Raw genomic sequence first — 23,084 nt, 5'->3', positions numbered from 1 at the left:
GGAGGGAGGGAGGGAGGGAAGGAAGGAAGGGAGAAAGAATGATTCTATGGATTCCAAATGACTCCTTGATTCTTCCTGCTGTTAGGTCAGTACTTACTACCATTAATCCTATTGCCCCTGAAGTGCAGGTGGGGCGCTCAGTAACCTCCCAGAACTAATCAAGCACTCAATCCATAAGGACTTTTACTATGCTGTTATAACTTGATAAAAATTTAAGAGAAATGAGAAATTGTCAAATATGGATGTTTTCACTCAACAAATATTTATTGAGTGCCTTTTATGAGCTAAGCACTTGGGGATCAAAAATCCTCAAGAGAAACTTTCACCGTTAGGGTAAAGAGACCTCAAAAAACAAAGGCAGTTCAGTGTGTAAAGCGCAACAACCAAGTTAAGTTTGAAGGATGGTGGCGGCCTAGAAAGAAGGGTGGCATCAGGGAGGGAAGATGCAAAGAAGGGCTGGCCTCTAATTTAAGGTTTAGAGGTTGAATTCACCAGGCAGGTAGAGGGAGAACAGCATTTCTAGTGGCAAGAACAGCAGAAGCACGGGCACAGAAGTATGAAAATGCACGGCATGTTGAAGGAAGCCATTTTTTTCTCAACCTAATTAAAATCATCTGACCAACAAATATATACCGTATTTCCTCCTTTCTAAAGTTAAGAGGAAAAAAATCAGTAAAGGAAAGAGCTGGAGTGTCTGGAGAAGAAATGTCATTGAGTCCACTTCATGGACATGATTTGGACCCCTGAAGTCATTTGAACAGTGGGGTTTGGGGATTTCCATATACTGTTTTTATGTCACTCGCCTGCCTCCCAAACAACCCCCCTACTTTAACAAGCAGCAGCTGCTCATCCTTCTACCACAGACATGCAGGCCCTGAGCTTCCAGAGTAGCTGTCCCTGCCAGCTGTAAGCAGGGAAGTCAGAAGCACAGAAATGGAGAAGCAACCAAGGCTCTGCCCAAGATAGAATTTCAAAGCAGCTCATCTTTCTCAGGAGACCCGCCAAAGAGGTTGGCCCTGACCCATTAAAGAGACAGGCAGACCCATTAACTCTATGGTTCACTTGTCCTGCTGCCCAGACTGCACTCAACCTGCTTTCCTGCCAGTCCACGTATGTGCTGTCTCAGCAGAGGGGACTAACATTTACCAAGAAACTATTGTTTTCTCATGTTATCTTACTATACCTATTTTTTGTTTTAATAGAAGAAGCAGGCTTAGAGAGGCTAAGGAACTTGCCCAAGGCCACAAAGCTAGTCAGTCTGTGAATAAGGATTAAAGCCCAGGTCAGTGTGTATCTGAATTGTATATTCTCTACAATATATTAATAGCATCCTACCAGGTACTTTTGGGAGTTTACATATCTGCATATACAAGCTCATCTATTGCTGCTGGAAATCTGAGTATGTTGCTAGGGTGGCATACATGTCAGAGAATCATGGGTGCAAAAACCCCACACGTGGCCTGCAGTAATAGTGAAACTGATGCCCACAGGATAGGACCTGTGATTAGAACACAACAATGAAAAGTTGTGTCTTGTTTAAGTCCAGATCTGATAGAAAAGGAAAGAAAAAAATGTATTATCTGTCAAAATGGTATGTTCTTACAAGGAAATACACAAACATGAAGGTAGAACACAATAAACATCTGGGAAAGAAAAAAGGAAAGAAACAGAAGTTTTCTCATTTGTTGAGTTGATTCATTTCAGTAGGTATTATTTATTCAGGACAAACTATGTGTTCCAAGAACAGGGGATATAAAGATGAATAAGATAATTATCACTTCAAGAAACTTTCAGTCTATCCTGGATACTGACCCAGAAACTGTAATCCAATAAAACAAGTGTACCTAGGATTCAAAGAAAAAACACTGATGAGGGAGCAAATAATTTAATGTATAGGGACTTTTACTATACTGCCATAACCTAACTAAAATTCATGAGATTGGGGCGTGATGGCTCATGTCTGTAATCCTAGCATTTTGGGAAGCTGAGGTGGGAGGACCACTTGTGCCCAGGAGTTTGAGACCAGCCTAGGTAACGTAGTGAGACCCCTGTCTCTTAAAAAAATATTTTTTTCATGAGAAAACATCACAGGGAAGGTGACTTTTAATCTGGTCTAAAAAATTTTCCCCAGCTAGAGGAGGGCATTCCAAGAAGAAAGAACAGATTATAAAGTCAATTCCAGAAGTGAAACAAAATATGTGGCATATTCTGGTAACAGAGAACAGCTTGTTGTAGGTGAACAAAAGGAGCAGCAGACAAGGGGCAGGTGAGGCAGGCTGGGGCCAGCTTGTGAAGTCAGCAGAGTCAACAAGTGTGGTCATGAACTCAGCCTGGTCTTCAAACTGTTTGTTACTGGTCCATGCTGGTTCACACTGGGGTAAGGACAGAAATTGTGAGAGTTTAGACATTTTTTATAGCAATCCCAGAGAAACTATGGCCTTTGAACAAAAATTCTGGGTTTGTATAGTATATTTTAAAATCTGTATGGGTTTATTTCATTTTCCTGGTGTTGGTCTGTGATGAATTGAGGGGAAAAAAGCTGGTTCTTCACCACATACAGTTTGAGAAACACTGAGCTTGAGGCTAACACTTTCCTAGTATGGATACTAAAATAAAACAGAGGCATAATTTTAGGGTCTAGACACACAGTGTCCAGTTGAACTTAAGCAGACACTATTGGTTGACTTCCATAGCCATTTCCCCTTTTTCTTTAGTTTATGCAAATCTAGTTTTGCTTGGGCAATATGTTAAGGAAGGTGGGCTTTTCCCTAGGTTGCCAGAGCCTGATCTAAGATTGGTTGAAGCCAAGCACAGTATCTCATTCCCCTTGGTAGTGACTGGCACAAAAGGAGACATGTGAGCAATGAGATGTAAGAGAAAGTATGTGGGGGAGCTTCTGGGAAAAAGCATACTCCCTGATAGACAGCAGGCCTACCTTTCATCCAGGCTCGAACAGTTGTGTGATGATGTAATGCTTGAAGTTACCATAGTCATGAGATATGATATGCCTAAGGATGAGAAGGATAAAGAGCAGAAAAATAGAACAAGCCTAGGTTTTTTGTTTGCTTGCTTTTTTAAGACAGGGCCTTGCTTTGTCAGCCAGGCTGGAATGCAGTGGCGCAATCACGGCTCACCGCAGCCTCAGTCCTCTGGGTTCAAGTGATTTCTCACCTCAGCCTCCCAAGTAACTGAAACTACAGGCATGTACTACCATACCCAGCTAATGTTTTTATTTTCTGTACCGACAGGTTCTCACTGCATTGCTCAGGCCAGTCTTGAACTCCAGGATTCAAGCGATCCTCTGGCCTCGGTCTCCCAAAGTGCTGGGATTACAGGCATGAACCACCACACTCGGCCAAGGCTAAGTTCTTGAAAGCACCACTGAGCCACTGTCTCAAACCTGGAGCTTTTAATTTCTAAACTTCCTAACAGGGAGATAAATTACTTTTCTATATTGCTTGCATCAGCATAGTTGGGTATTCTAGTGCTTGCTTTTGAAAGCATCCTAATTCAGATCTCCCGAAGGACAACTCTTCAGGGAACAGTTCTCTGAACATCTGCTAATTGTCTTATTCTATAAAAACTGAACATCAGAATTATGCTCTACCAATAATTTTCTTTCTAAAGTTTGAGTAAACTACGAGAGGAATTCCTCCTACAAACTCAGTTTGACCGTTCAGGGTGACCTGTTAGGTGAACAAGATGGTGCAGTGGAAATCTAGTTGTCTATTCAATATCCAATTACCTCTTCCTCAATTGCAACAGAATTTGTTTTGTCCAGATGTCAAACCTGCACATGGATCTAAGCGGGGGTGGGGTGGAGGTGGGGAATCTTGTATAAGCCAATCAGCATAACGTATTCCGTTGATAACTATTACTGGTCCATAAAAATACATATAACCTAATTTGGCTCAATCAGACTTTAGAAAAGGGACTAAGAGTCCATGCCCAGGAAATGGTTTCCCTCTCTTCTGCTGCACTTGAACAAGAAAGCACATGATGGGCTTCATCAGTCCTGGACGAGAAAGCTCTGAGATGAAAATAACTTGAGTCTTGGATGAAATTAGTGATCCTATGATATCATCACATTTAGAGCTGACTCTAACTGGACTTCCAGCTACGTGAGTTATCCTTAAGAGGATTTTCTATTACTTGCTATCAAAAGCACCATAATCAACACAGACAGAACATCTAGCACTTTTTAATACCTAAAGAAATAAATACTGGGCATAATCACACATGCACTTTAGGAAAGCATCTTGGAATATCCATCATACCACTGAGCATTCAACTTTATATTTCTATGGTTTATATATATATATATATCCACTAGACTATAAGCTCTCTGAGGGAAGAGTCTATGTCTTACTATTCTTTGACTACTACTCTGTATAGTTGGCATACAGTATGTCCTCAGCAAGTGATGAATCAAACAACCTCTCATCTTGAAAAAAGTATGTCTGATTCACACATGAATTATCAACACTAGGGCTGTTACCTGCAAATAACAGGCCTTCACTAAGTATGCATTAAGTGAATTTATAACTACAAATACATGATGTTTATACTGGATAACTAGTACATCAAAGAACACTGGGCTTCAGCTTACATCACAGGTTACCAGCTATTGGATCAGGGTGATTTTCTTAACCTCTCCGAGCACCTATACTCACCTGTAAAATGAGGATCATGGTTTTTCCATCACATCACAGATCACATTAGACCTGTGAAAGACGTAGTAATCCCAAGATAGGCCTTACTTAAGGATATGATCCTGTTTTCATCAACCTTCAAGTTAAACATTTCAAGGTTAGACAGAGAGGACTAGAAAGAATAGTGTGAATATATCCGCATTGAGTTTAGTCATTACTGTGAAGAGCAAAGGCTTAGCAAAGAGGTGCATTAGAATGTGGTTGTTACCCACTAGGAGGCCAAGTTCTTCATTTTTCCAGTTACTGTGGTGATGCCTCTTATTATTACGGAAATGCTGCACATCATCTTTGGGAAGACTCAAGCACTAGGAAAGGGTGGGCAGAGGGTCTTGTGAGATGTACTTTTAAGTGTTGCAGAGGCCAAAAAGGGTGCTTTCAGGTCCTTTACAAATCAGGCAAGCATACCAAACTGGCAAAAGTTTTAAAAAATTGTGTTGCTCAGAGATTAGGGAAATCAGTGCTCTGAGACACTAAGGTGCAAATGCGCATTTTTTTTTCTAGAGATCATTTGGGGGCAGTCGTCACTCAAAGCCTTGAAAACATGCATGGCCTCTGGCCCCTCCTTAGCTGAGTGACTAGTAAAGGACACTTGTAAAGACTTTCCATAAGGAGACTTCTATTGCAGTGTTATCAGGGTAGCCAAAAGAAAAAAAAAAGTAAAAGGTGTATATATACACACACACACACACACACACACACAGAGAGGAGGGAAGGAGGGAGGGAGGGAGAGAGAGAGAGAATGCTATTGAAGAGAGGTTCTATTGTAGACTGGTGGGATTTCAGGATATTTCTTCCTTATAATGTTTCCATTAAAGCAACCAACAAAATAAAACAAAACTTCAGAATTTAGGTTATCTGACATACATCCTGTTCCAGACTGAGATCCAATTCCTAGAATGGCATCTGACATACAGAAGACACTCTATATGAAGTATTTGTTTAATGAATGAATGTCCAAATGTGCAAAAAGAAAAAACAGGGTATTGGTTAAATTATGGTTAAGTCACAGATGAATTTATACATAGTCAATACAAATGACACCGTAGACCTATACTCACTGATGGTAAAATACATTAGGGGCAAAACATGATAATGTTTTAACTTCATTAAAATATATATAGCACAGAAAAAATTTTATTTTTGTTTTAAAACATGTATAAAGGCATAGAAAAAGTCTGGACTAGTATATATTAGAAATCAACAACGGGTGATAAGGTTATTGATTTTTTTGTTTTATTTTTTTGTAGTTCCAGGATATATTCAAGCAGAGTTTGGATAACCATATGCCAAAGATCTGTATTGGGTGGGAAGTTGGTTCATACCTGTCTTAATTGTCCAAGATTCTATTCTTCATGTAGATTATGTCTGTAAATCACAAAGTGCTTACTAAAGTATATCCAAATGAATATTCAAATAAAAATATAAAAATAAAATAAGAGAATGCTAATAACAGTGCCAAATACTGTGTATACATCATTTTTAATTAGTACTTCCCATCCTGTAAGTTAGGTATTACTTCTATACCTGCTTTTTGTTTTTTTTCTTTTTTGGTTTTTTTTTTCAGCTGAGAAAGAGACCCAAAAAAGCTATTCCTTGCTTGAGGTCACATAGTCAGCTATTGAACCTAAGTCTGTCATACATCAAAGTCATGCTCTTAATGAATTAGGAAAGAATCTTAAGGAATCATCCGATTCAGTTCCTTATTTTATAAAGGAGAGACTTTTTCCATCACACAATGGCACATGAATATTACATATCCTCTTATGTTCTCAGTATCTTTTGTTCTTGAGATTTTAGACTCAATGTACTTTACAAGCAGAATATGACCATACTTCATTAGCCCATCAGCAGCTACAAGGATGACAAGATTGCTATACTAAGGAAATCACACTCTGTTCAACTCCAGACATCACCATGGCATAGCACTGAGCTGTTTGATTAGTGACTTTTAGTCCCAATTCAGTCTCCAGCCTAAGCCAGCTCCTAATTAAGAGACAACTGTCTAACCTGTAGGCACGAAACTTAAAATCCTAGTCTATTTTAAAATATAACTGTTTGGGTAAAGGAGAAAGGACAAGATGGAGGAAGGTGAACAAGAAGGCATAATCCATGTTGCTTCCGGATTCTTCCTCACCAACTTTCCCGCGCGCGGGAAGATGCAGATCAACCGAGCATGCGCCAGGTGATGTCAATCCGAAGAGATCGAAACTTACCCGGCCACGCCTACGGAGATGCCCCTATCACGCCCTTATCCTGCCCACTGCCCTCCCCTTTCCAGTACCAATTCATAAAAGTCTGCCACTAGCAGGAGCCAGCGTGACTTCTTCGGCCCCCGCATTTGTGGACCGGAGAACATCACCCGAGAGCGCCAGCGCGACTTCCCTGGCCCCCTACACCTGAGGACCAGAGAACTTCGCCCGAAAGTGTGTGCATATTTGCAATAAAAGACTGCCACTTTCTTATGTACTTTGGCCTCATGTTTAATTACTTAGCTCTCCCAAATTAAGTTAAATTAAATTAAATCAAAACAATAACTAGCCATGTACAGATTCATAATGCCAAACAGTTGAGATCTTCCAAGCCAAATCACCCTAATCTGATCCAAAATCTAAACTGACTTCTCCAAAAGACAGCTAATAAACAATAATGGTTTAAATAATAAGACTAAAGGCTTGTTCTTACCTTTAAGAAAGTTTAAAAAAAAAAAAAAGAGTGTTGAAGGAGATGATATGGCTACCACACTGATTCTGAATTGGTAAAGGGTTATTTTTCCTACTTCTATTCACCTAATTCTGGAGATTTCATTGGTTGAGATCAGTATCTGCTTTCTCCTGACAACAGATATCCAGAGTTCCCAGAATGACATTTTAATAAGAATATAAGCACTTTATGTTACAAGATTTGTTGATATATACCCTTTGGGGGAAAAAAGCCACGTGAGCAAATGAGGAACACACACACAAAAAGAAACACAACTGAAGATCTTTCGCTAGTAATATTTTACTTTCTTTTAAAAATAAATTATACTTTTTCCACATATCAAAGTTCATCAAAGAACTCCCAAAATTAATCTTCTTCATTCTTCAGGAATTATTTATTCACACAGCAGACCACCTACAGAAAAAGATTTATTTTAGAAAGTCAGATTTCAAACATCATGCCAGATCTATGGAGTCAGGGAATTAAGACCACTAGAAATGAATGCCGCAGATGAGTAATTAACTAATTGCCAGAATTATTCCAAATCAGTCATAAAATTCAAAATCAACATTTTAAAATTCTAGGTTTGCCTAACTAAAAACATCAGTGAAACTACTACGATACTATTTACTCTTTAAAAGTTTTTGAAGTAAAAACTCCCTCTCTGTGTGTGTATATATATAGAAATAATACGTGTGTTTGAGAAATATGTATTTCTCAAAAATATCCTCCAAAAAAGGCTACAGCAGTTATTTTTACAGATATTCAAGAAACAAGACTTGCAAACCCCTCTTTGCTGATTCAAGTATGACTGGCGAAGATCCACAAAGTAGAAGGCAGAAGGTCAGCTCAGTACTCAAGGCACTTCCTGTGGAAAGTTACTCCCTTAATCCCAAAGGCAAGATAAGGGCAACCTTTTAACATTCATTTGGAAAAATCAAAAAGGGAGAGTAGCATAGATAGGGTTGCTGATCCAGTCAAGTCAATACCAGGCTTCTCACACTGCTCCCAATGCCTATCCCAGAAGATTGAGAACAATGGTAGGAAGGTAATTAAATTGGAGTAGCTAACTCTTCAAGTCTAATGCAAATACTTGCCTCAATTAGCTGTTCACTTCATTTGGTTTAGATAAAGATAAACCACATCAAGACACAAACATCTAAACTCTCTCTTTTCTAAAAGGCTCAAAGGAAGAATACATTTATAGAAAAGCTTGGAAAGACAACCAAAAGCGAAGCCATTCAACCTTTCAATTATAGCAGCTCATAGCATTGTTACCACTTTTGCTACTGACTACACATCAAAAGGGGCTACGTGGTAGAAGACCGTGGATTTAAACCTGTTTGGTTATATCTCTGGATGTAAAGTCCTTGACTGGAGGGATAATCTTTCTCCCCTCGGCATTTTCCAGGGTCTTAATAAATATCTGTTGAATGAATAAACGTTTGAATGGCAGAAATTACTCTTTCTGGATTATCTTGGGATCAGATTTTCATACATAATCAGTTTTGTGTGTGTGTGCGCATAAAATTCAGCATATTTTAAGCACCCAACTGTTAAGTTGTTAAACTTAATACTGAATATCACCACTACTCAGTACTAGTCCTTTAATTTCTTTCAATGACTTTAGTCTCCAAAATGGGTTCTTTAGGCTTCTTCTGACTCCTAAAGGCAGAAAGACAGTAGCCATCCATTTCCTCCTTATATTTCTAATGAGGTTCTAGGTTCTTGTAATTTCTCTTTTCAGTAAAAGAAGCAGTCAAAAAATAGAAAAAATTGTCTAAAACCACCACCATACCCATTTTTTCTTGAGTTTTCAAGTTTCTGCCTTTGCTACTACTAAACTTTCAGATAATTTACGTCTAGCATTATCTCTGCTATTTGTCTTCAACTTAGGCCAGTGGTTGTTAAAGAGAAGTGCACTTGAAAATTATCTAGGAGTTTCTCAGTCAACAGGTGCAGACCAGGGCCCAAGTTGTGAATTTTGGAAAACATTCTTCAGATGATTCTGAGGTGCACCTCTGGGTAAGAACTACTGGGTGAATGTAGCCTACTTTCACATTAAGTATAAAAAATGTATAATAGATTTATTCCCAATCTACTGTACTCGAGGTACAATTAAGATCTACTTAGGAATAACATCGAAATCTACAAAGGTTTCTGAATTCAGGAACTTTCATGATCATTGCCAGAAAGATCTAAGTTTGCAAAATATTTTTCCTTTGAAGCTATTCTCAGAAAAATGTGATCTAACAGTCTAAGAAATACCAATTTAGGTTAAGTTTATCTTACAGCAATGCAGACAGTTGTGTTGGATTTCACCCTCCAGCCAATGGCCTGTTTACTCGGTTATATGCAACTGTACATTTCAGCAACAGGTCTTTCTAATTAGCATTCATAATGAGGTTTTAAGATTGAAGATCAAGATTATGTGCAATTCTAAAAATGAACATGTTGGAATAAAATCTCATTAAATACAAGGAGTGAAGTGTAAAGTGCCTGTGATTTGGAGAATATAAAAGATCTGAACTCTAATGTAATTTGACCACTATCCACTCTTAACTTGAGCAAGTCTTTTTTGACTTCACTGTGCCTCCATTTCCCCATGGAGGTTGGGGAAATAGGACACCTGGGACCAACGAGGATCCAACACCCAGTCCTCTTCCAAAAATATTATTACACTGAAAATGAAGAACATGCAGTTTGAATTCTTAGAAAGGTCCTACATGGATTCAGATTGTTCTTCCTGTAACCAGGATTCAATAATAATCAAGTCATATACTTAACAGACCTCAACTGAATGTCTGCTATCTACAACTCTCAAGGTATGAGCTATTCTGTTCTGGTTTTTACAGATGATTTATTTTACATTTAATCATCACAACAATTCTATGAAGTAGTTTGGGCATGTATTATTGTCTCCATTTTACAAATGAGGAAACCAAGGTACAGAAAGTTAAGGACCTGCCCAAGACCACACAATCAGTTAAACAGTAGATTTTCTAAGTCTAAAGCTTTTGCATTTTCTTTTACACACAAATGAAGTACACAGACATAATTCTCACTCTCTGTCCCAATAACATAAAGAAAACTATGATATCATATGGTATTTTTGAATATATGCCACTAATAACAATTGTACCACCTTTGTGGTTCAGATGAAGTCCAAGATAAGCTTTTGATATTCCTAAAATTAGCATTTTTTTAAATCACCCTTTTTTATCAAGGCAGGTTCAGCACAAGCCTACAGCTTATGCAACTGATGAGGGACTTATATCATGAACAAGGAAACCATGTACAAATGTTGAGGCTGCATCTTTAAAAATAGTTAATAAAGTACACTTACACTTTTTAAGAACACACTCCCCTTCAAATTTACTTATTTTACAAAATAGTTCATTACGGCATTTCTTTAAATAACCATCTAGTCTAAAAGCTACTTAAGCGTATCATATACACAACAGAAGATATACCATACTATATATAGAATCACAAAATGTATTATGGTTCTCTTTTTATAAATAATACGTGAAATTCAGAGGAATAATGTCTTGATGAAGCTAAATGTAGCTAAAGTGAAAAACATGCTAAACTAAATATCAGAAGAATAAAAATAAAGCCTCAGGACTTTCAGCCTAGACTGTTTTCCATTACACAGTAACTTCTTATCAGCTTGCGACAAGTTCCTTATCCCTTCTTTTTTATAGCTCAGTGAGGAAGACCGGCCATATGTGAAATTCCAAAGAGGCAGGAAAGAGGTGCAAGGGAAAGAAGCCAGGCTCTCCAGTACTAATATATTGGCATGTGGCTTTGGCATTATCTCTCAGCTGTTATTAAGTTAAAAGTGGTAGTGTGGTGTGGAAGTTAGGGTAGGGGCAAAAAGCAGAGGGAATCGGCCTGGAGACTGAGGCTCCAGTTCTGATACTGCACAACCCACCTTAGGGGTCATTTCATAACCATTAGCTTTAATTTCCTTATTTATTCATTCATTCATTTAACAATCCTCCACTGAGCACCTACTATGAGACAGGCACTGTTATAGGTGGTGGGGATATGACAGTCAATGAAATAGAAAATTCCTACTTTCTCAGAGCTTACATTCTAACTGCCGTGAAGCAACACAGATAATTAAAAATATATATAATATGTAGGTGACAGTGTATAGAATAAAGTAGCCACTAGCCACATGTAGCTATTAAAATTTTTAAAAACTAAAAATTCAGTACCTCAGTCTTAGCAGCCACAATTCAAGTGCTCAACAGCCACATAAGGCTAGTGGCTACCAGACTGGCAAGTGCAGATACAGAACATTTCCATGTTCACAGAAAGCTCTGTTAGGACAGCACCATGATGGGCAAGGGATGTAATTTACATGGGGCGTTGAGGGAAAGCCTCTCTAATAAGGAGACATTTGAAGAGAACTGAGTAAAGGGGGTGTAGGGGGGGAGGTGAGCTAAGTTGATAACTGAAGAAAGAGCTTCCAAACAAAAGAATATCATTTGTTTATGGAACTGTTGGACACATATCACTTAAGGTCCCTTTCAGCACTTAAATTTGGATTAAGAGTTCCAAGTTCTTTTAAAAAATGGCCTGAGGTCCACTACCCCATCTGGGATGTCAGGAGTGCCACTGCCCGGCTGCCCACTGTCTGGGAAGTAAGGAGCGCCTCTGCCCAGCCACCCCGTCTGGGAAGTGAGGTGCCCCTCTGGATGGCTGCCCACCGTCTAGCAAGTGAGGAGCACCTCTGCCCGGCTGCCACCCCGTCTGGGAAGTGAGAAGCGCCTCTGCCCAGCTGCTGCCCTGTCTGGGAAGTGAGGAATGCCTCTGCCTGGCTGCCACGCCGTCTGGGATGTGAGGAGCGCCTCTGCGGGGCTGCCCCACTGTCTGGGAAGTGTGGAGCACCTCTGCCCAGCTGCCCACCATCTGGGAAGTGAGGTGCGTCTCTGCCCGGCTTCCACCCTGTCTGGGAAGTGAGGAGCGCCTCTGACCAGCTGCCGCCCCACCTGGCAAGTGAAGAGGGCCACTGCCCGGCTGCCCCACTGTCTGGGAAGTGAGGAGCACCTCTGCCCAGCCACTGTGCAACCTTCCAAGTGTGAAGTAACAGCATTGTGTGTGATCTTTTCTGTCTTCCCCAAGTTTGCATTTTTGACATTAAAGTTTACTTTTAATTAAAAAAAAAAAATGGGCCTGAGGCTTTAGTTTTATTCGAATAAAGCATGGCACAAAAGAAATAACTACAATTCCATTTTCATTTTTCAGAGAGCAATACTTCCATGGGATACCCACTCCCTACTTAAAAGCATTCATTGGCCAGGCATAGTGGCTCACACCTCTAACCCCAGCACTTCGAGAGACCAACGCAGGAGGACTGCTTGAGTCCAAGAGGTTGAGATCAGCCTGGGCAAGATGGCGAAACCCCATCTCTAAAAAACAAAACAAAAAATTAGCCAGGCATGGTGGCCCACACCTGTAGTCCCAGTTACTCAGGAGGCTGAGGGGAGGATCACCCAAGCCTGGGGGGTTGAGGCTGCAGTGAGCTGTGACTGGGCCACTTCATCCCAGCCTGGGTTACAGAGTGAGACCCTCCCTCAAAAAAAAAAAAAAAAAAAGCATTTACTGAAGTCTCACAATATTAGAAACAAGAAAGAGAATATTTTTCTTTTAGTTCCTTCAGTCAGACAATTTTCCTAAAGCCATGAGACCTAAAGACTGTTGTCAAACCCTTTCTTAAAAGCTCAATTCTCCCCTTCCCCAATCTGCTAAATGCCTGTCTTTACTGACATAATTTACTCCCTTCACTGGGAACTGAAAAATCATGGTTTTTTCAAATTGATACTTAAGCATTTTAGATTAACCAGGTGAACTACCTTTCAGAGAGAATGTAGCCCAACTGTTGCTAAATCTGTAAAGCAATACAAATTTGAAGCAAGAAGCTTACCATTTCATATTTTAAATCCCAGAGCTCTCATACATTCCTTGTGGGCCTCAATTAGATGTCCACAGTGTTCTTCTCCTTTCTCGATGATACTATAAAACAAAATGTACTTGTTATCTAAATAGGCATTAAGCACATTATTAAGTATGCATGATAGTGATGGGCAGGGAGACAAAACATGGGTATAATGGAATGTAGCTGGAGTTAAAACAAATGCTATTACCTCAACCAGCTTTGTTTTTATTTGATCTTATGATATTTCCATGCCTATGAAGACATTACACAGATAAGTGATTTTGGGGGGTAAATCTGATAAGAAATAATCACCCATATTAAATATTGCCTCTAGTCAATATCCAAGGAGTAACATTGCTCTATAAAGAAATAAACTGACTGAATAAAACATTTATGCTAAATGAAGGGCACAGAAAACAGATCAATTTTTTGCTTATTATCACGGAGAAATTACCTTTCTGATTTTGCCCTACATTCAAATACAACCAAATAAGTCTACTTCTAATTACAAGACATCAAAAACATAAACACCAAAAACATCTGGTAGCCAGGAGACCAAGATGAGCACCCCCTCGTGATGATGAAAGAACATTTTACTTGTAAAATTCACAAAGACAAGACTAGGACTACACAGCTTTATTTCTAAGGCCTGAAAATGTGATTTAGCAAACAATCAAGTTAAGCCAAACTCAATTACAAGGAAAAACTGACTCCTGACTACGGATATTTGGGGAGAACCCACGTGGTCTGAGGCAATGGAGGCAAAAGGAATTTAAAGAAGGGAATAGGTTCTCCTTCCATCGAAACTCTACTCATCCTTCAAGAGCTCAAGAGCTGCCTGCAAATGGGAGAGATTGCCTGGGAGAGTGAGATCATTGTGAAGATAATAGCTAGCATTCATTGATCATTTATTGCCATGTACACTGTGCTAGACACTTGACATGGCTTGTACCATTAACCTTTACAATAATACTGGAGGGAGTTTCTTTTATTAGAGTCATTTTATAGACACATGAGGCTCAAGGTCACCAAGTTAGTGGATTAAGATTCAAACCTTGACTGTGGATCCCAGACTCTTAATCATGCTGTCATACTACTCAAGGTTCAATAGCACTTACTGTTACCACTGGAACAATTTGTTCAGACGGCAGTCTTTCAATCCTGCCTTCACAGTATTATTCACAAAATACTGAGGATTAATAAAAGCACTGAGCTCCTACACTTTTATTATCCCATTACAGCACTAATGATTTCTTTCTTATATTATTTGCGAAGACAAAAGGGGCCAGAGGAAGAGATGCACATTCACGTTATCTCAGGACGTCTTCTAATGAGATTTGCTCCACAAAAGAGGATATATAAAATAAGAACAAACCTTTTGTGGACTGACAATCTAGATGAACTATTCTGAATACTTTGTCCCCTGCGCCATAGACGTTGATTTTCAACTTTTGGTTGCCTTAAAAGGGTTGAAGGGGAACTCTTCAGCACTGTAAGGAACGCACCGTGTCCTACTGTCTCTAAATTTTGGGAGGAAGCCTTAGAATTTACCAGAAAACCTTTCCTGTTTGGTCTTAACAAATCTTCTATCATAGCCCTTACCACGTGGTATACAAGTCATTGGTATATGTCTCCATTAACTTTAAGCTCCTTTATATCAAGACCCATCTTTATCCATGTCTACATCTTCGGACCTAACGCAGTGCTTAACCCAGAACAGATACTCAAAACACATTTGTAGAAAGGAATGAGTGGTTGAAGCTAGCGGTTCTCCTCTTTCTTCATCGCTTCCCGGGACTAAGCCACCGGATAAGTCAACAGAGAGCCGACCAGGAAACCTACGAGGCCCAGTAATTATCTCCAGAGCGCCGCAATGGGGCCGGGAGAAGGGGGAGGGGGCCGGGAGAGGGGGGTGGAGGCGGGGAGTGGGGGGGGGGAGGCGGGGGGGAGGAGGCAGGGAAGAGGAGGGGGTAAGAGGGGAAGGAAAAGGGCAGAGGGCAGAGGGCGTAGGCCAGAGGCACCGGAAGGCAAAGGCCGCGGCCCGAGGCTCGTCGGCCGCGCCCTCTCCGGCTGCACACTGACCACGCATCGCGCGCCTTCTTGGTCTCCGGACAAGCGCAGCAAGGCTTCAGCGGCTTCTTCTCCTGAGGCTCAGGCGGGGCAGGGTTTGAGTCGACCAGACCCGGCATCTTTCGCGCCAAAAGCAGCTACGAGCGGAGACAGCCAAATCTATGCGAGCCTCCGCAAACGCCGATTTGTCCGCTGCCACTTCCGGCAGTCGCTCTAAAAAAATACAGGAAGTCCTGCCTCTCTCTGACAGGTGGGGGATTTAAAAGGGGCGCGTGCGCAGCAGAGGCAAAATGCCGGCCTTAGCGAGAGGGTGCCACATCAGCGCATGCGCAAGGAGGCCCGCTGACCGGTCACCTGGACTGTAGTATTTACACTCTAGGACTCTAGGTTATAGAGAATTTGTTAAATCAACTTGGGGAGGGCTCACGAAGAAGGAAAGCAGCAAGACAACTGAGAGATCTTGTAACACCCGTTCCTCCCCACCCAGTATCGAAACGGAAGCCCAAGATGGTGAAATGATTTGTTCAAGCCAAACAGGAGAAACCACAAGCGAAAGCCAGTTCTCTTGAATAACAGACTAGTTTCCCCGTTTTTTATCTGCCTTCTTCCTGATCCCCACACGCTGCAGGCCTTTCCTTTAATTGACCTATTTAAAAATGAATAGCAAAGACACAGAACCACCCAAACCACAACTGTTGGGGGAATTTAAAAGGTCCTCTAACCCCCTATACATCTCCTACGCACATTCAATCCTCAGCTAATTTGCATTTATAGCCCATCTCCAACTGATTTGAGTTCAGTATGAATTATTCAGTCATATATTCGTTAATATACTGATGAATAATATTGAAAAATACCATTTCCATAGCATTTCCTCAGGTACATAGGTTAACTGGTGCCCGTCTTATTCGCAACGAAATGGATATAATCATTGGATTTTTTTCCCGCAGAGAACTGTTGGAAACAGGCAATAAACTCTATTTAATTTTATTTTATTTTGTTCTATTTTTTGGAGACAAGGTCTTGCTCTGTTGCCCAGGCTGGAGTGAAGTGGCATGATCTCAGCTCACTGCCACCTCCACCTCCTGGGTTCAAGCGATTCTCCTGCCTCAGCCTCCTGAGTAGCTGGGATTACAGGTGTGCACCACCACGATCGGGTAATTTTTGCATTTTTTAGTAGAGACGGGGTTTTGCCATGTTGGCCAGGCTGGTCTCAAACTCCTGACCTCAGGTGATCCCGCCCACATCAGCCTCCAAAAGTGCTGCGTTATAGGCGTGAGCCACTGCGCCTGGCCAATAAAATCATTTTTTAAAGCAGGACTTCGAGGCGCTGTTCAATAGCCGCCTGGTGATGGGTGTTTTTAAGTACTCAAACTTTCAGTATCACCTAATCAAAGTTTGTTACTATATTATAGATATTTAGCTCAGGGAATCTACAGGTGTGTCTGTGAACTGGTGCTGTATAAGAGTAATTTCTATATGTGTATTTTTCTAGTTACTAAGACCATCCCCATTTTGTCATCTGAAAACTTTCAATAAGCATGATTTTTATTTCCTTCTTGATTGATATATTTAATAATACAACATATTACCCTCATATTCTAAATTCACCCTCATCCATTATTATCAATTCTTTCAACTAGGTGCTAACTCACATTGTTTAGAATCTTGCTAATCAAACAGTGCTTCCTGGATGAGCAATATCAACATCACTTCTAACCTTAATATACAATAAAATGTGGTTCAACAAATCAATGGGGAAAAGAAAATAGGCTAACCATCTGGAGAAAATTGAACACTACATTAAAAGGAAGAGCTCCAGATGCATTAAAGGCCTACATGGGAAAGATTGAAATGTGAAATTAATAGCAAATTGTGGAGGAGAATATTTTAATACTGAGGGATGGAGGAATAACTTATGTTACAACATTTCGAAAGTACAAATTGTATGTCAAAAAATTGAAGAAATTGCATCAAAATAAAGGCTTGGGGTTTTACATACATTACTATAGACAAAGTTAACAAACAGATGACAATTGGGAGAACATATTTGAAATCTAAATATTTTAAAAAATTTTTAGAGTTAAAAAAACTAATGTGTTCACTTAGAAGGTGTATTCAGTTGAAACAATGTCACCTTCAGCCACAATATCTTCCATATACGTAGAGCTGTGGAGGTTGTGAGCCATCATTTAATCTTCATTGCAGTCGAAATTATTATCTGCATTTATAGATGGGGAAAAATTGAAGTTCAGAGGTGTACATGATTTGTTCAAGGCTTCATAACTTGAAAGTGGCAGTACTGAGTCTCACCATCTTCTCCCTGTATTCTACTATCCTACTTAATTTATCTAAATGCAAGGCAAAGCCCAGTGCAGTGGCTCACACCTGTAATCCCACACTTTGGGAGGCTGAGGCAGGCAGATAATCTGAGGTCAGAAGTTCAAGACGAGCCCGGCCAACATGGTGAAAACCCATCTCTACTAAAAATACAAAAATTAGCCAGGAGTGATAACCTGTAATTCCAGCTACTTGGGGGGATGAGGCATAAGAATCACCTGAACCCAGGGGGTGGAGATTTCAGTGAGCCAAAATTGTGCCACCGCACTCCAGCTTGGGTGATATAGTGAGACGCTCAAAAAATTTTAATTAATTAATTAATGCAAAGCAATTTTTTTATTTTAAAACTAATCATTGATTTCCATTCACTTGTGCTGTTGCATTTTTATGTATAGGAAATGAACAAGGAAGAAAAGGAAGATAAATATCTAACAAGAGTTTAGAGAGTTAAGAGAATTGATATAAACAGTAGGAACAGATTACAGACCCAAAGACTCAAAGAACTTTTCTGCAATTGAGACTTTTCGGCCCACTGTCCCTCCCTGCTTCAGGGAAGAAAGATTACTGGTTGTGATAACACTGTCTGTGACTTCCTCAGGTTAGCTAATACTGGCAGGCCTCAGGCAAAAAAATTGAGTAGCAGCCCTTTCTGCAGCACACTTCCTTGACCTGCTATGTTCCAGACATTTACAAACCTTTGGTTTCCTTACTGAGCGCTGTAACCCTTACACTCTTTCAACAACTGCTTCTTCAGGATGAAATATTCTCCTGACTTTGAAAAAAAAGAACAGTGGCCTTTCCAAAGTGAAATATTTAGTCCTTTATATCTAGCTACTAAACTATCCTCTTGTTTCAGGATGGTACAGCTAACCGACATATGTGGGTTACTTTTCCTTCCACCTTTTTTAATATGAAGTAAGGTGGAGCACGCTGGCTCACGCCTGTAATCCCAGCACTTTGGAAGGCTGAGGCCAGCGGATCACTTGAGGTCAGGAGTTAGAGACCAGCCTGACCAACATGGTAAAAGCCCGTTTCTACTAAAAGTACAAAAATTAGCTGGTTGTGATGGCAGGCACCGGTAATTTCAGCTACTCAGGAGGCTGAGGCAGGAGAATCCCTTGAACCAGGGAGGCAGAGGTTGCAGTGAACCGAGATCATGCCACTGCACTCCAGCCTGGGCAACAGAGTGAGACTTTGTCTCAAAATAATAATAATTTATATAAAGTAAGCTTTAAGGTCAACTTTTGATTTTTATGTTATCACTATGCTTTTCTTCTTTCTCTTTATCATTTTTTCTTTTCCTACCTAGCCTAAATGTTTTTATATTTGTGGGATGGCCTGTTTTGGTATTAAAGGAAAAGTAGGAGTATATAACATATGAAATTTATCATTTCCCTTTCTACCCCCAACAAAAATCTTAATAGCCCACTTCCCCCAAGAAAAATAATTTTAGAGAGCTGTAATTAGAGTTTAAATTAACACTAGGTGGCTGATCAGTACCAAATAATAAAAGATAAAATTCACCCATCTGTTTTACAAAGGCAACTCTGAGATTAGTTTGATTTGTACCTTTTATATCAAGCTCTTGCTCCTCAATTTTGATTTTAACCAGAATTGGAACTCTTTTAAACCTTTGGAATGCTTTGCTATCACTATAATTGCTAAATTAGTAGGCATTAAGACTTGAAGTGGTGACTGTAGTGGACTTTTTCATAACACAGTGAATATGTTTATTGTATGTTATTGAATGGGGACATTAGCTACCAGTGGCACCAAACAGCAATTTCGTGGATGCATGACAGCCCTGGTAATGCCAGAAGCAACAACTAAGAAAATACTTTCTAAAATCCTTCTATGATAAAGGTATTTTTAGCCATTTTTCAGGCCTAACTAATCCCAGGTGTGGCAGCTTTACCAAGTAAGAGTGGGTAGTTGTTGGCGGAGAAGGAGTGACACCATATGTTGAGAGATAAGAATTACAAGACTTAAATTCTCATTGGCCTAATGTACTATGTCTACTTTGTACAAACTAACTTACAAAAGTAAGTAAGGTGATTTTTCTACTTATATCTGCCCCTGCAAATAAAAAAATTCTTTCCAGTTTCCACAGGTAAATATGTACTGTACGACATTCTCTATAGCTGCAATTTTATTCAAATTGCCTGCCACAGTTTTATGAATGTTGGTTGTATTAGTCTGTTCTCATGCTGCTATAAAGAAATACCCGAGACTGGGTAATTTATAAAGGAAAGAGGTTTAATTGACTCACAGTTCTGCATTGCTGGGGAGGCTCCAGGAGACTCATGGTGGAAGGCAAAGGAGAAGCAGGGACCTTCTTTATGAGATGGTAGGACAGAGTGAGTGCCAACAGGGGAAATGCCAGACACTGATAAAACCATCAGATCATGTGAGACTCACTCACTATCATAAGAACAGCATGGGAGAAACTGCCCCCATGATCCAGTTACCTCCACCAGGTTCTGAGAGACAGGACTACCTGGATTTCCTAGGCAGACTAAGACTCCCTAAGCCTAGCTGGGAAGGTGACCACTTCCACCTTTAAACACGGGGCTTGCAACTTAGCTCACACACGACCAATCAGATAGTAAGGAAAGCTCACTAAAATGCTAATTAGGCAACAACAGGAGGTAAAGAAATAGCCAATCATCTGTTGCCTGGGAGCACAGAGGGAGGGACAAGGATCCGGATATAAACCCAGGCATTCGAGCTGGCAAGGCGGCAACCCTCTTTGGGTCCCCTCCCTTTATATGGGAGCTCTGTTTTCACTCTATTAAATCTTACAACTGCACTCTTCTGGTCCGTGTTTGTTACTGCTCAAGCTGAGCTTTTGCTCTCTATTCACCACTGCTGTTTGCCGCCCTCGCAGACCCGCGGCTGACTCCCATCCCTCCGGATCCGGCAGGGTGTCCGTGTGCTCCTGATCCAGTGAGGCGCCCATTTCTGCTCCTGATCAGGCTAAAGGCTTGCCATTGTTCCTGTATGGCTAAGTGCCTGGGTTTGTCCTAATCGAGCTGAACACTAGTCACTGGGTTCCACGGTTCTCTTCCGTGACCCACGGCTTTTAATAGAGCTGTAACACTCACTGCATGGCCCAAGATTCCATTCCTTGGAATCCGTGAGGCCAAGAACCCCAGGTCAGAGAACAAGAGGCTTGCCACCGTCTTGGAAGTGGCCCACCTCCATTTTGGAAGCAGCCCACCACCATCTTGGGAGCTCTGGGAGCAAGGACCCCCGGTAACAGTTCCACGCTTGACAGGTAGGGATTACAATTCAAGATGAGATTCTGGGTAGGGACACAGCCAAACCATATTATTGGTGGAAGCCTCCAAGCAGTTAGGTCACAGATGAAAGACAATTTATTACTTATAGCAATAGCAGCAGCAGAATATCAGCATTTTTGTGCCAGTTCCCTGAGCTCCAAGTCCACAGGCGGATGTGAAGAAACCCAGATGGTATCCACATATGCCTTGGGCTGAATTATAGGAAAGGAACAGTGAGCTTAGGAAACTCAAATCTTTAGTTGTGGGTAGTAAAAATGTCTGACTTTTGCTCCCAAAGGAGACACTACCTTTGTCTTCCAAGATTGTTTCCTACACAAAGGAACAAAGGCAAACAGTGCCACCCATTGAAAGACATGCAGAAGGCCGGGCATCGTGGCTCACACCTGTAATCCCAGCACTTTGGGAGGCCGAGGCAGGCAGATCACAAGGTCAAGAGATCAAGACTATACTGGCCAACATGGTGAAACCCTGTCTCTACTAAAAGTACAAAAATTAGTTGGGCATGGTGGCACATGCCTGTTGTCCCAGCTACTTGGGAGGCTGAGGCAGGAGAATCACTTGAATCTGGGAGGCAGAGATTGCAGTGAGCCGAGATCATGCCACTGCACTCCAGCCTGGCGACAGAGTGAGACTCTGTCTCAAAAAAAAAAAAAGAAGACATGCAGAAACATGTGCGCCCATGGAGAATTATCTCCCAACATTACTATGTACTTCATTTTAATTAAATTTTATGAACTAATATCCCTCTCCAATATCAAAGTTATTTTAATACAAGTAACCTAAATGACACAACCTAATTTCACAAAGGTTGTGTATTAGTCATTTATTGCTATTACTATGGACTGAATGTTTGTGTCCTGCCATAATTTATATACTGAAACCCTAATCCCCAATGTGATGATATTTGAAGATGGAGCCTTTGGGAGATAAGTAGGTTTAGATGATGTCATGAAGATGGAGACCCCATGATGGTATTAGTACTCTTATAACAAGAGAAAGAGACCAGAGCCCTTTTGTTGTACCCACGTGAGGATACAACAAGAAGGCAGCCCTCTGTAAGTCAGAAGTAAAGCCAGGATCCTTGCCAGGAACTAAATTGACTGGCACCTTGATCTAGGACTTCCCAGTTTCCAGAACTGTGAAAAATAAATATCTGTTGTTTAAGCCACCCAGTCTATAGTATTTTGTTATTGCAACCCAAGGAGACTAAGACAACTGTATAACAATATTACCACATACCTGGTGGTAAAACGTATTTATTGTCTCAGAGTTTCTGTAGGTTAAGGGCATTACTTAAGTGACTTCTTTGATTAGGGTCTTACAAGACTTGAATCAAGCTTTCAGCCAAGACTTGGTCTCATCTGTGGTTCTACTGGGGAAGAATATGCTCCAATCTTACGTTGTTGACAGAATTCAGTTTCTTGCAATTGTAGGACTAAAGGCTTTGGTTTCTTGCTGGCTATCAGTTGGAGGCTACCCTCAGCTCCTAGAGGCCTCCTGTAGTTCCTTGCCACATAGGGTTCCCAACATGGTCACTTACTTCCTCAGAGCCAGCAAGGGAGAGAGAGCCACCCAGAAATATGGGCATTACAGTCTTATGTAAGAGAACCATGTAATTACATCTATCCTATCATATTTGGCATGTTCTATTGGTTAAAATACTCGAAAAGAGGGCATCACATGAGAACATGAACACCAAGAGATCAGGATCCAGGGGCCACCTTAAGAATCTGTCTACCACAGGTCGATTATCTAAAGTGAAAATTGATTATACAAATGGAGTCATTCCTGTTATACCCAACTAAAATTTAGAGTTAGAGGACCACAGGGGTGAAAAAACACTCAGGTCTCAAAAGCCTGCTCCAGAAACTATCCCAAAAGCCCAATCCAATGAAATAGCTGCTACAATTTTAAGACTAGTTTGACAACAAATGGCTGCCATGACTTCAAAGCTTGTTTTGCTTAGTAACTTTTGACACCCAGCAATCAGAGCTTTCCAGCTCCTGCAAA

At 40.6% G+C, this 23,084-nt stretch overlaps 1 protein-coding gene across 3 annotated transcripts; it reads right to left on the bottom strand.

Moving 5' to 3' along the window:
• Positions 1-1,679: 1,679 nt before the first annotated feature.
• LOC105544620 (cytochrome c oxidase copper chaperone) lies at positions 1,680-15,647 on the bottom strand. 3 transcript variants are annotated; one of them, XR_001006796.1, is made up of 5 exons: positions 15,445-15,647; positions 13,351-13,439; positions 4,610-4,673; positions 2,936-3,008; positions 1,680-2,372 (listed from the first exon to the last, which is right to left on the bottom strand). XR_001006796.1 is itself a non-coding variant. In XM_011987176.1 (3 exons), exons 1-2 carry the CDS (start codon positions 15,549-15,551, stop codon positions 13,355-13,357), a joined length of 192 nt encoding a protein of 63 aa, XP_011842566.1. In that variant the 5' UTR covers positions 15,552-15,647; the 3' UTR covers positions 7,693-7,826; positions 13,351-13,354. The 3 variants fall into 3 exon arrangements, 2 of the variants coding, with proteins under 2 accessions (XP_011842566.1, XP_011842567.1); XM_011987176.1 differs by lacking the exons at positions 1,680-2,372; positions 2,936-3,008; positions 4,610-4,673 and adding an exon at positions 7,693-7,826; XM_011987177.1 differs by lacking the exons at positions 1,680-2,372; positions 2,936-3,008; positions 4,610-4,673 and adding an exon at positions 12,585-12,995.
• Between the last annotated feature and the right edge of the window lie 7,437 nt (positions 15,648-23,084).

The sequence above is a fragment of the Mandrillus leucophaeus genome, unplaced genomic scaffold (assembly GCF_000951045.1).
Source record: "Mandrillus leucophaeus isolate KB7577 unplaced genomic scaffold, Mleu.le_1.0 Scaffold302, whole genome shotgun sequence".
Taxonomy (NCBI): Eukaryota; Metazoa; Chordata; class Mammalia; order Primates; family Cercopithecidae; genus Mandrillus; species Mandrillus leucophaeus.
Note: the sequence above shows the minus strand (reverse complement) of the source record. Positions and strands in the feature narration are given on the sequence as shown.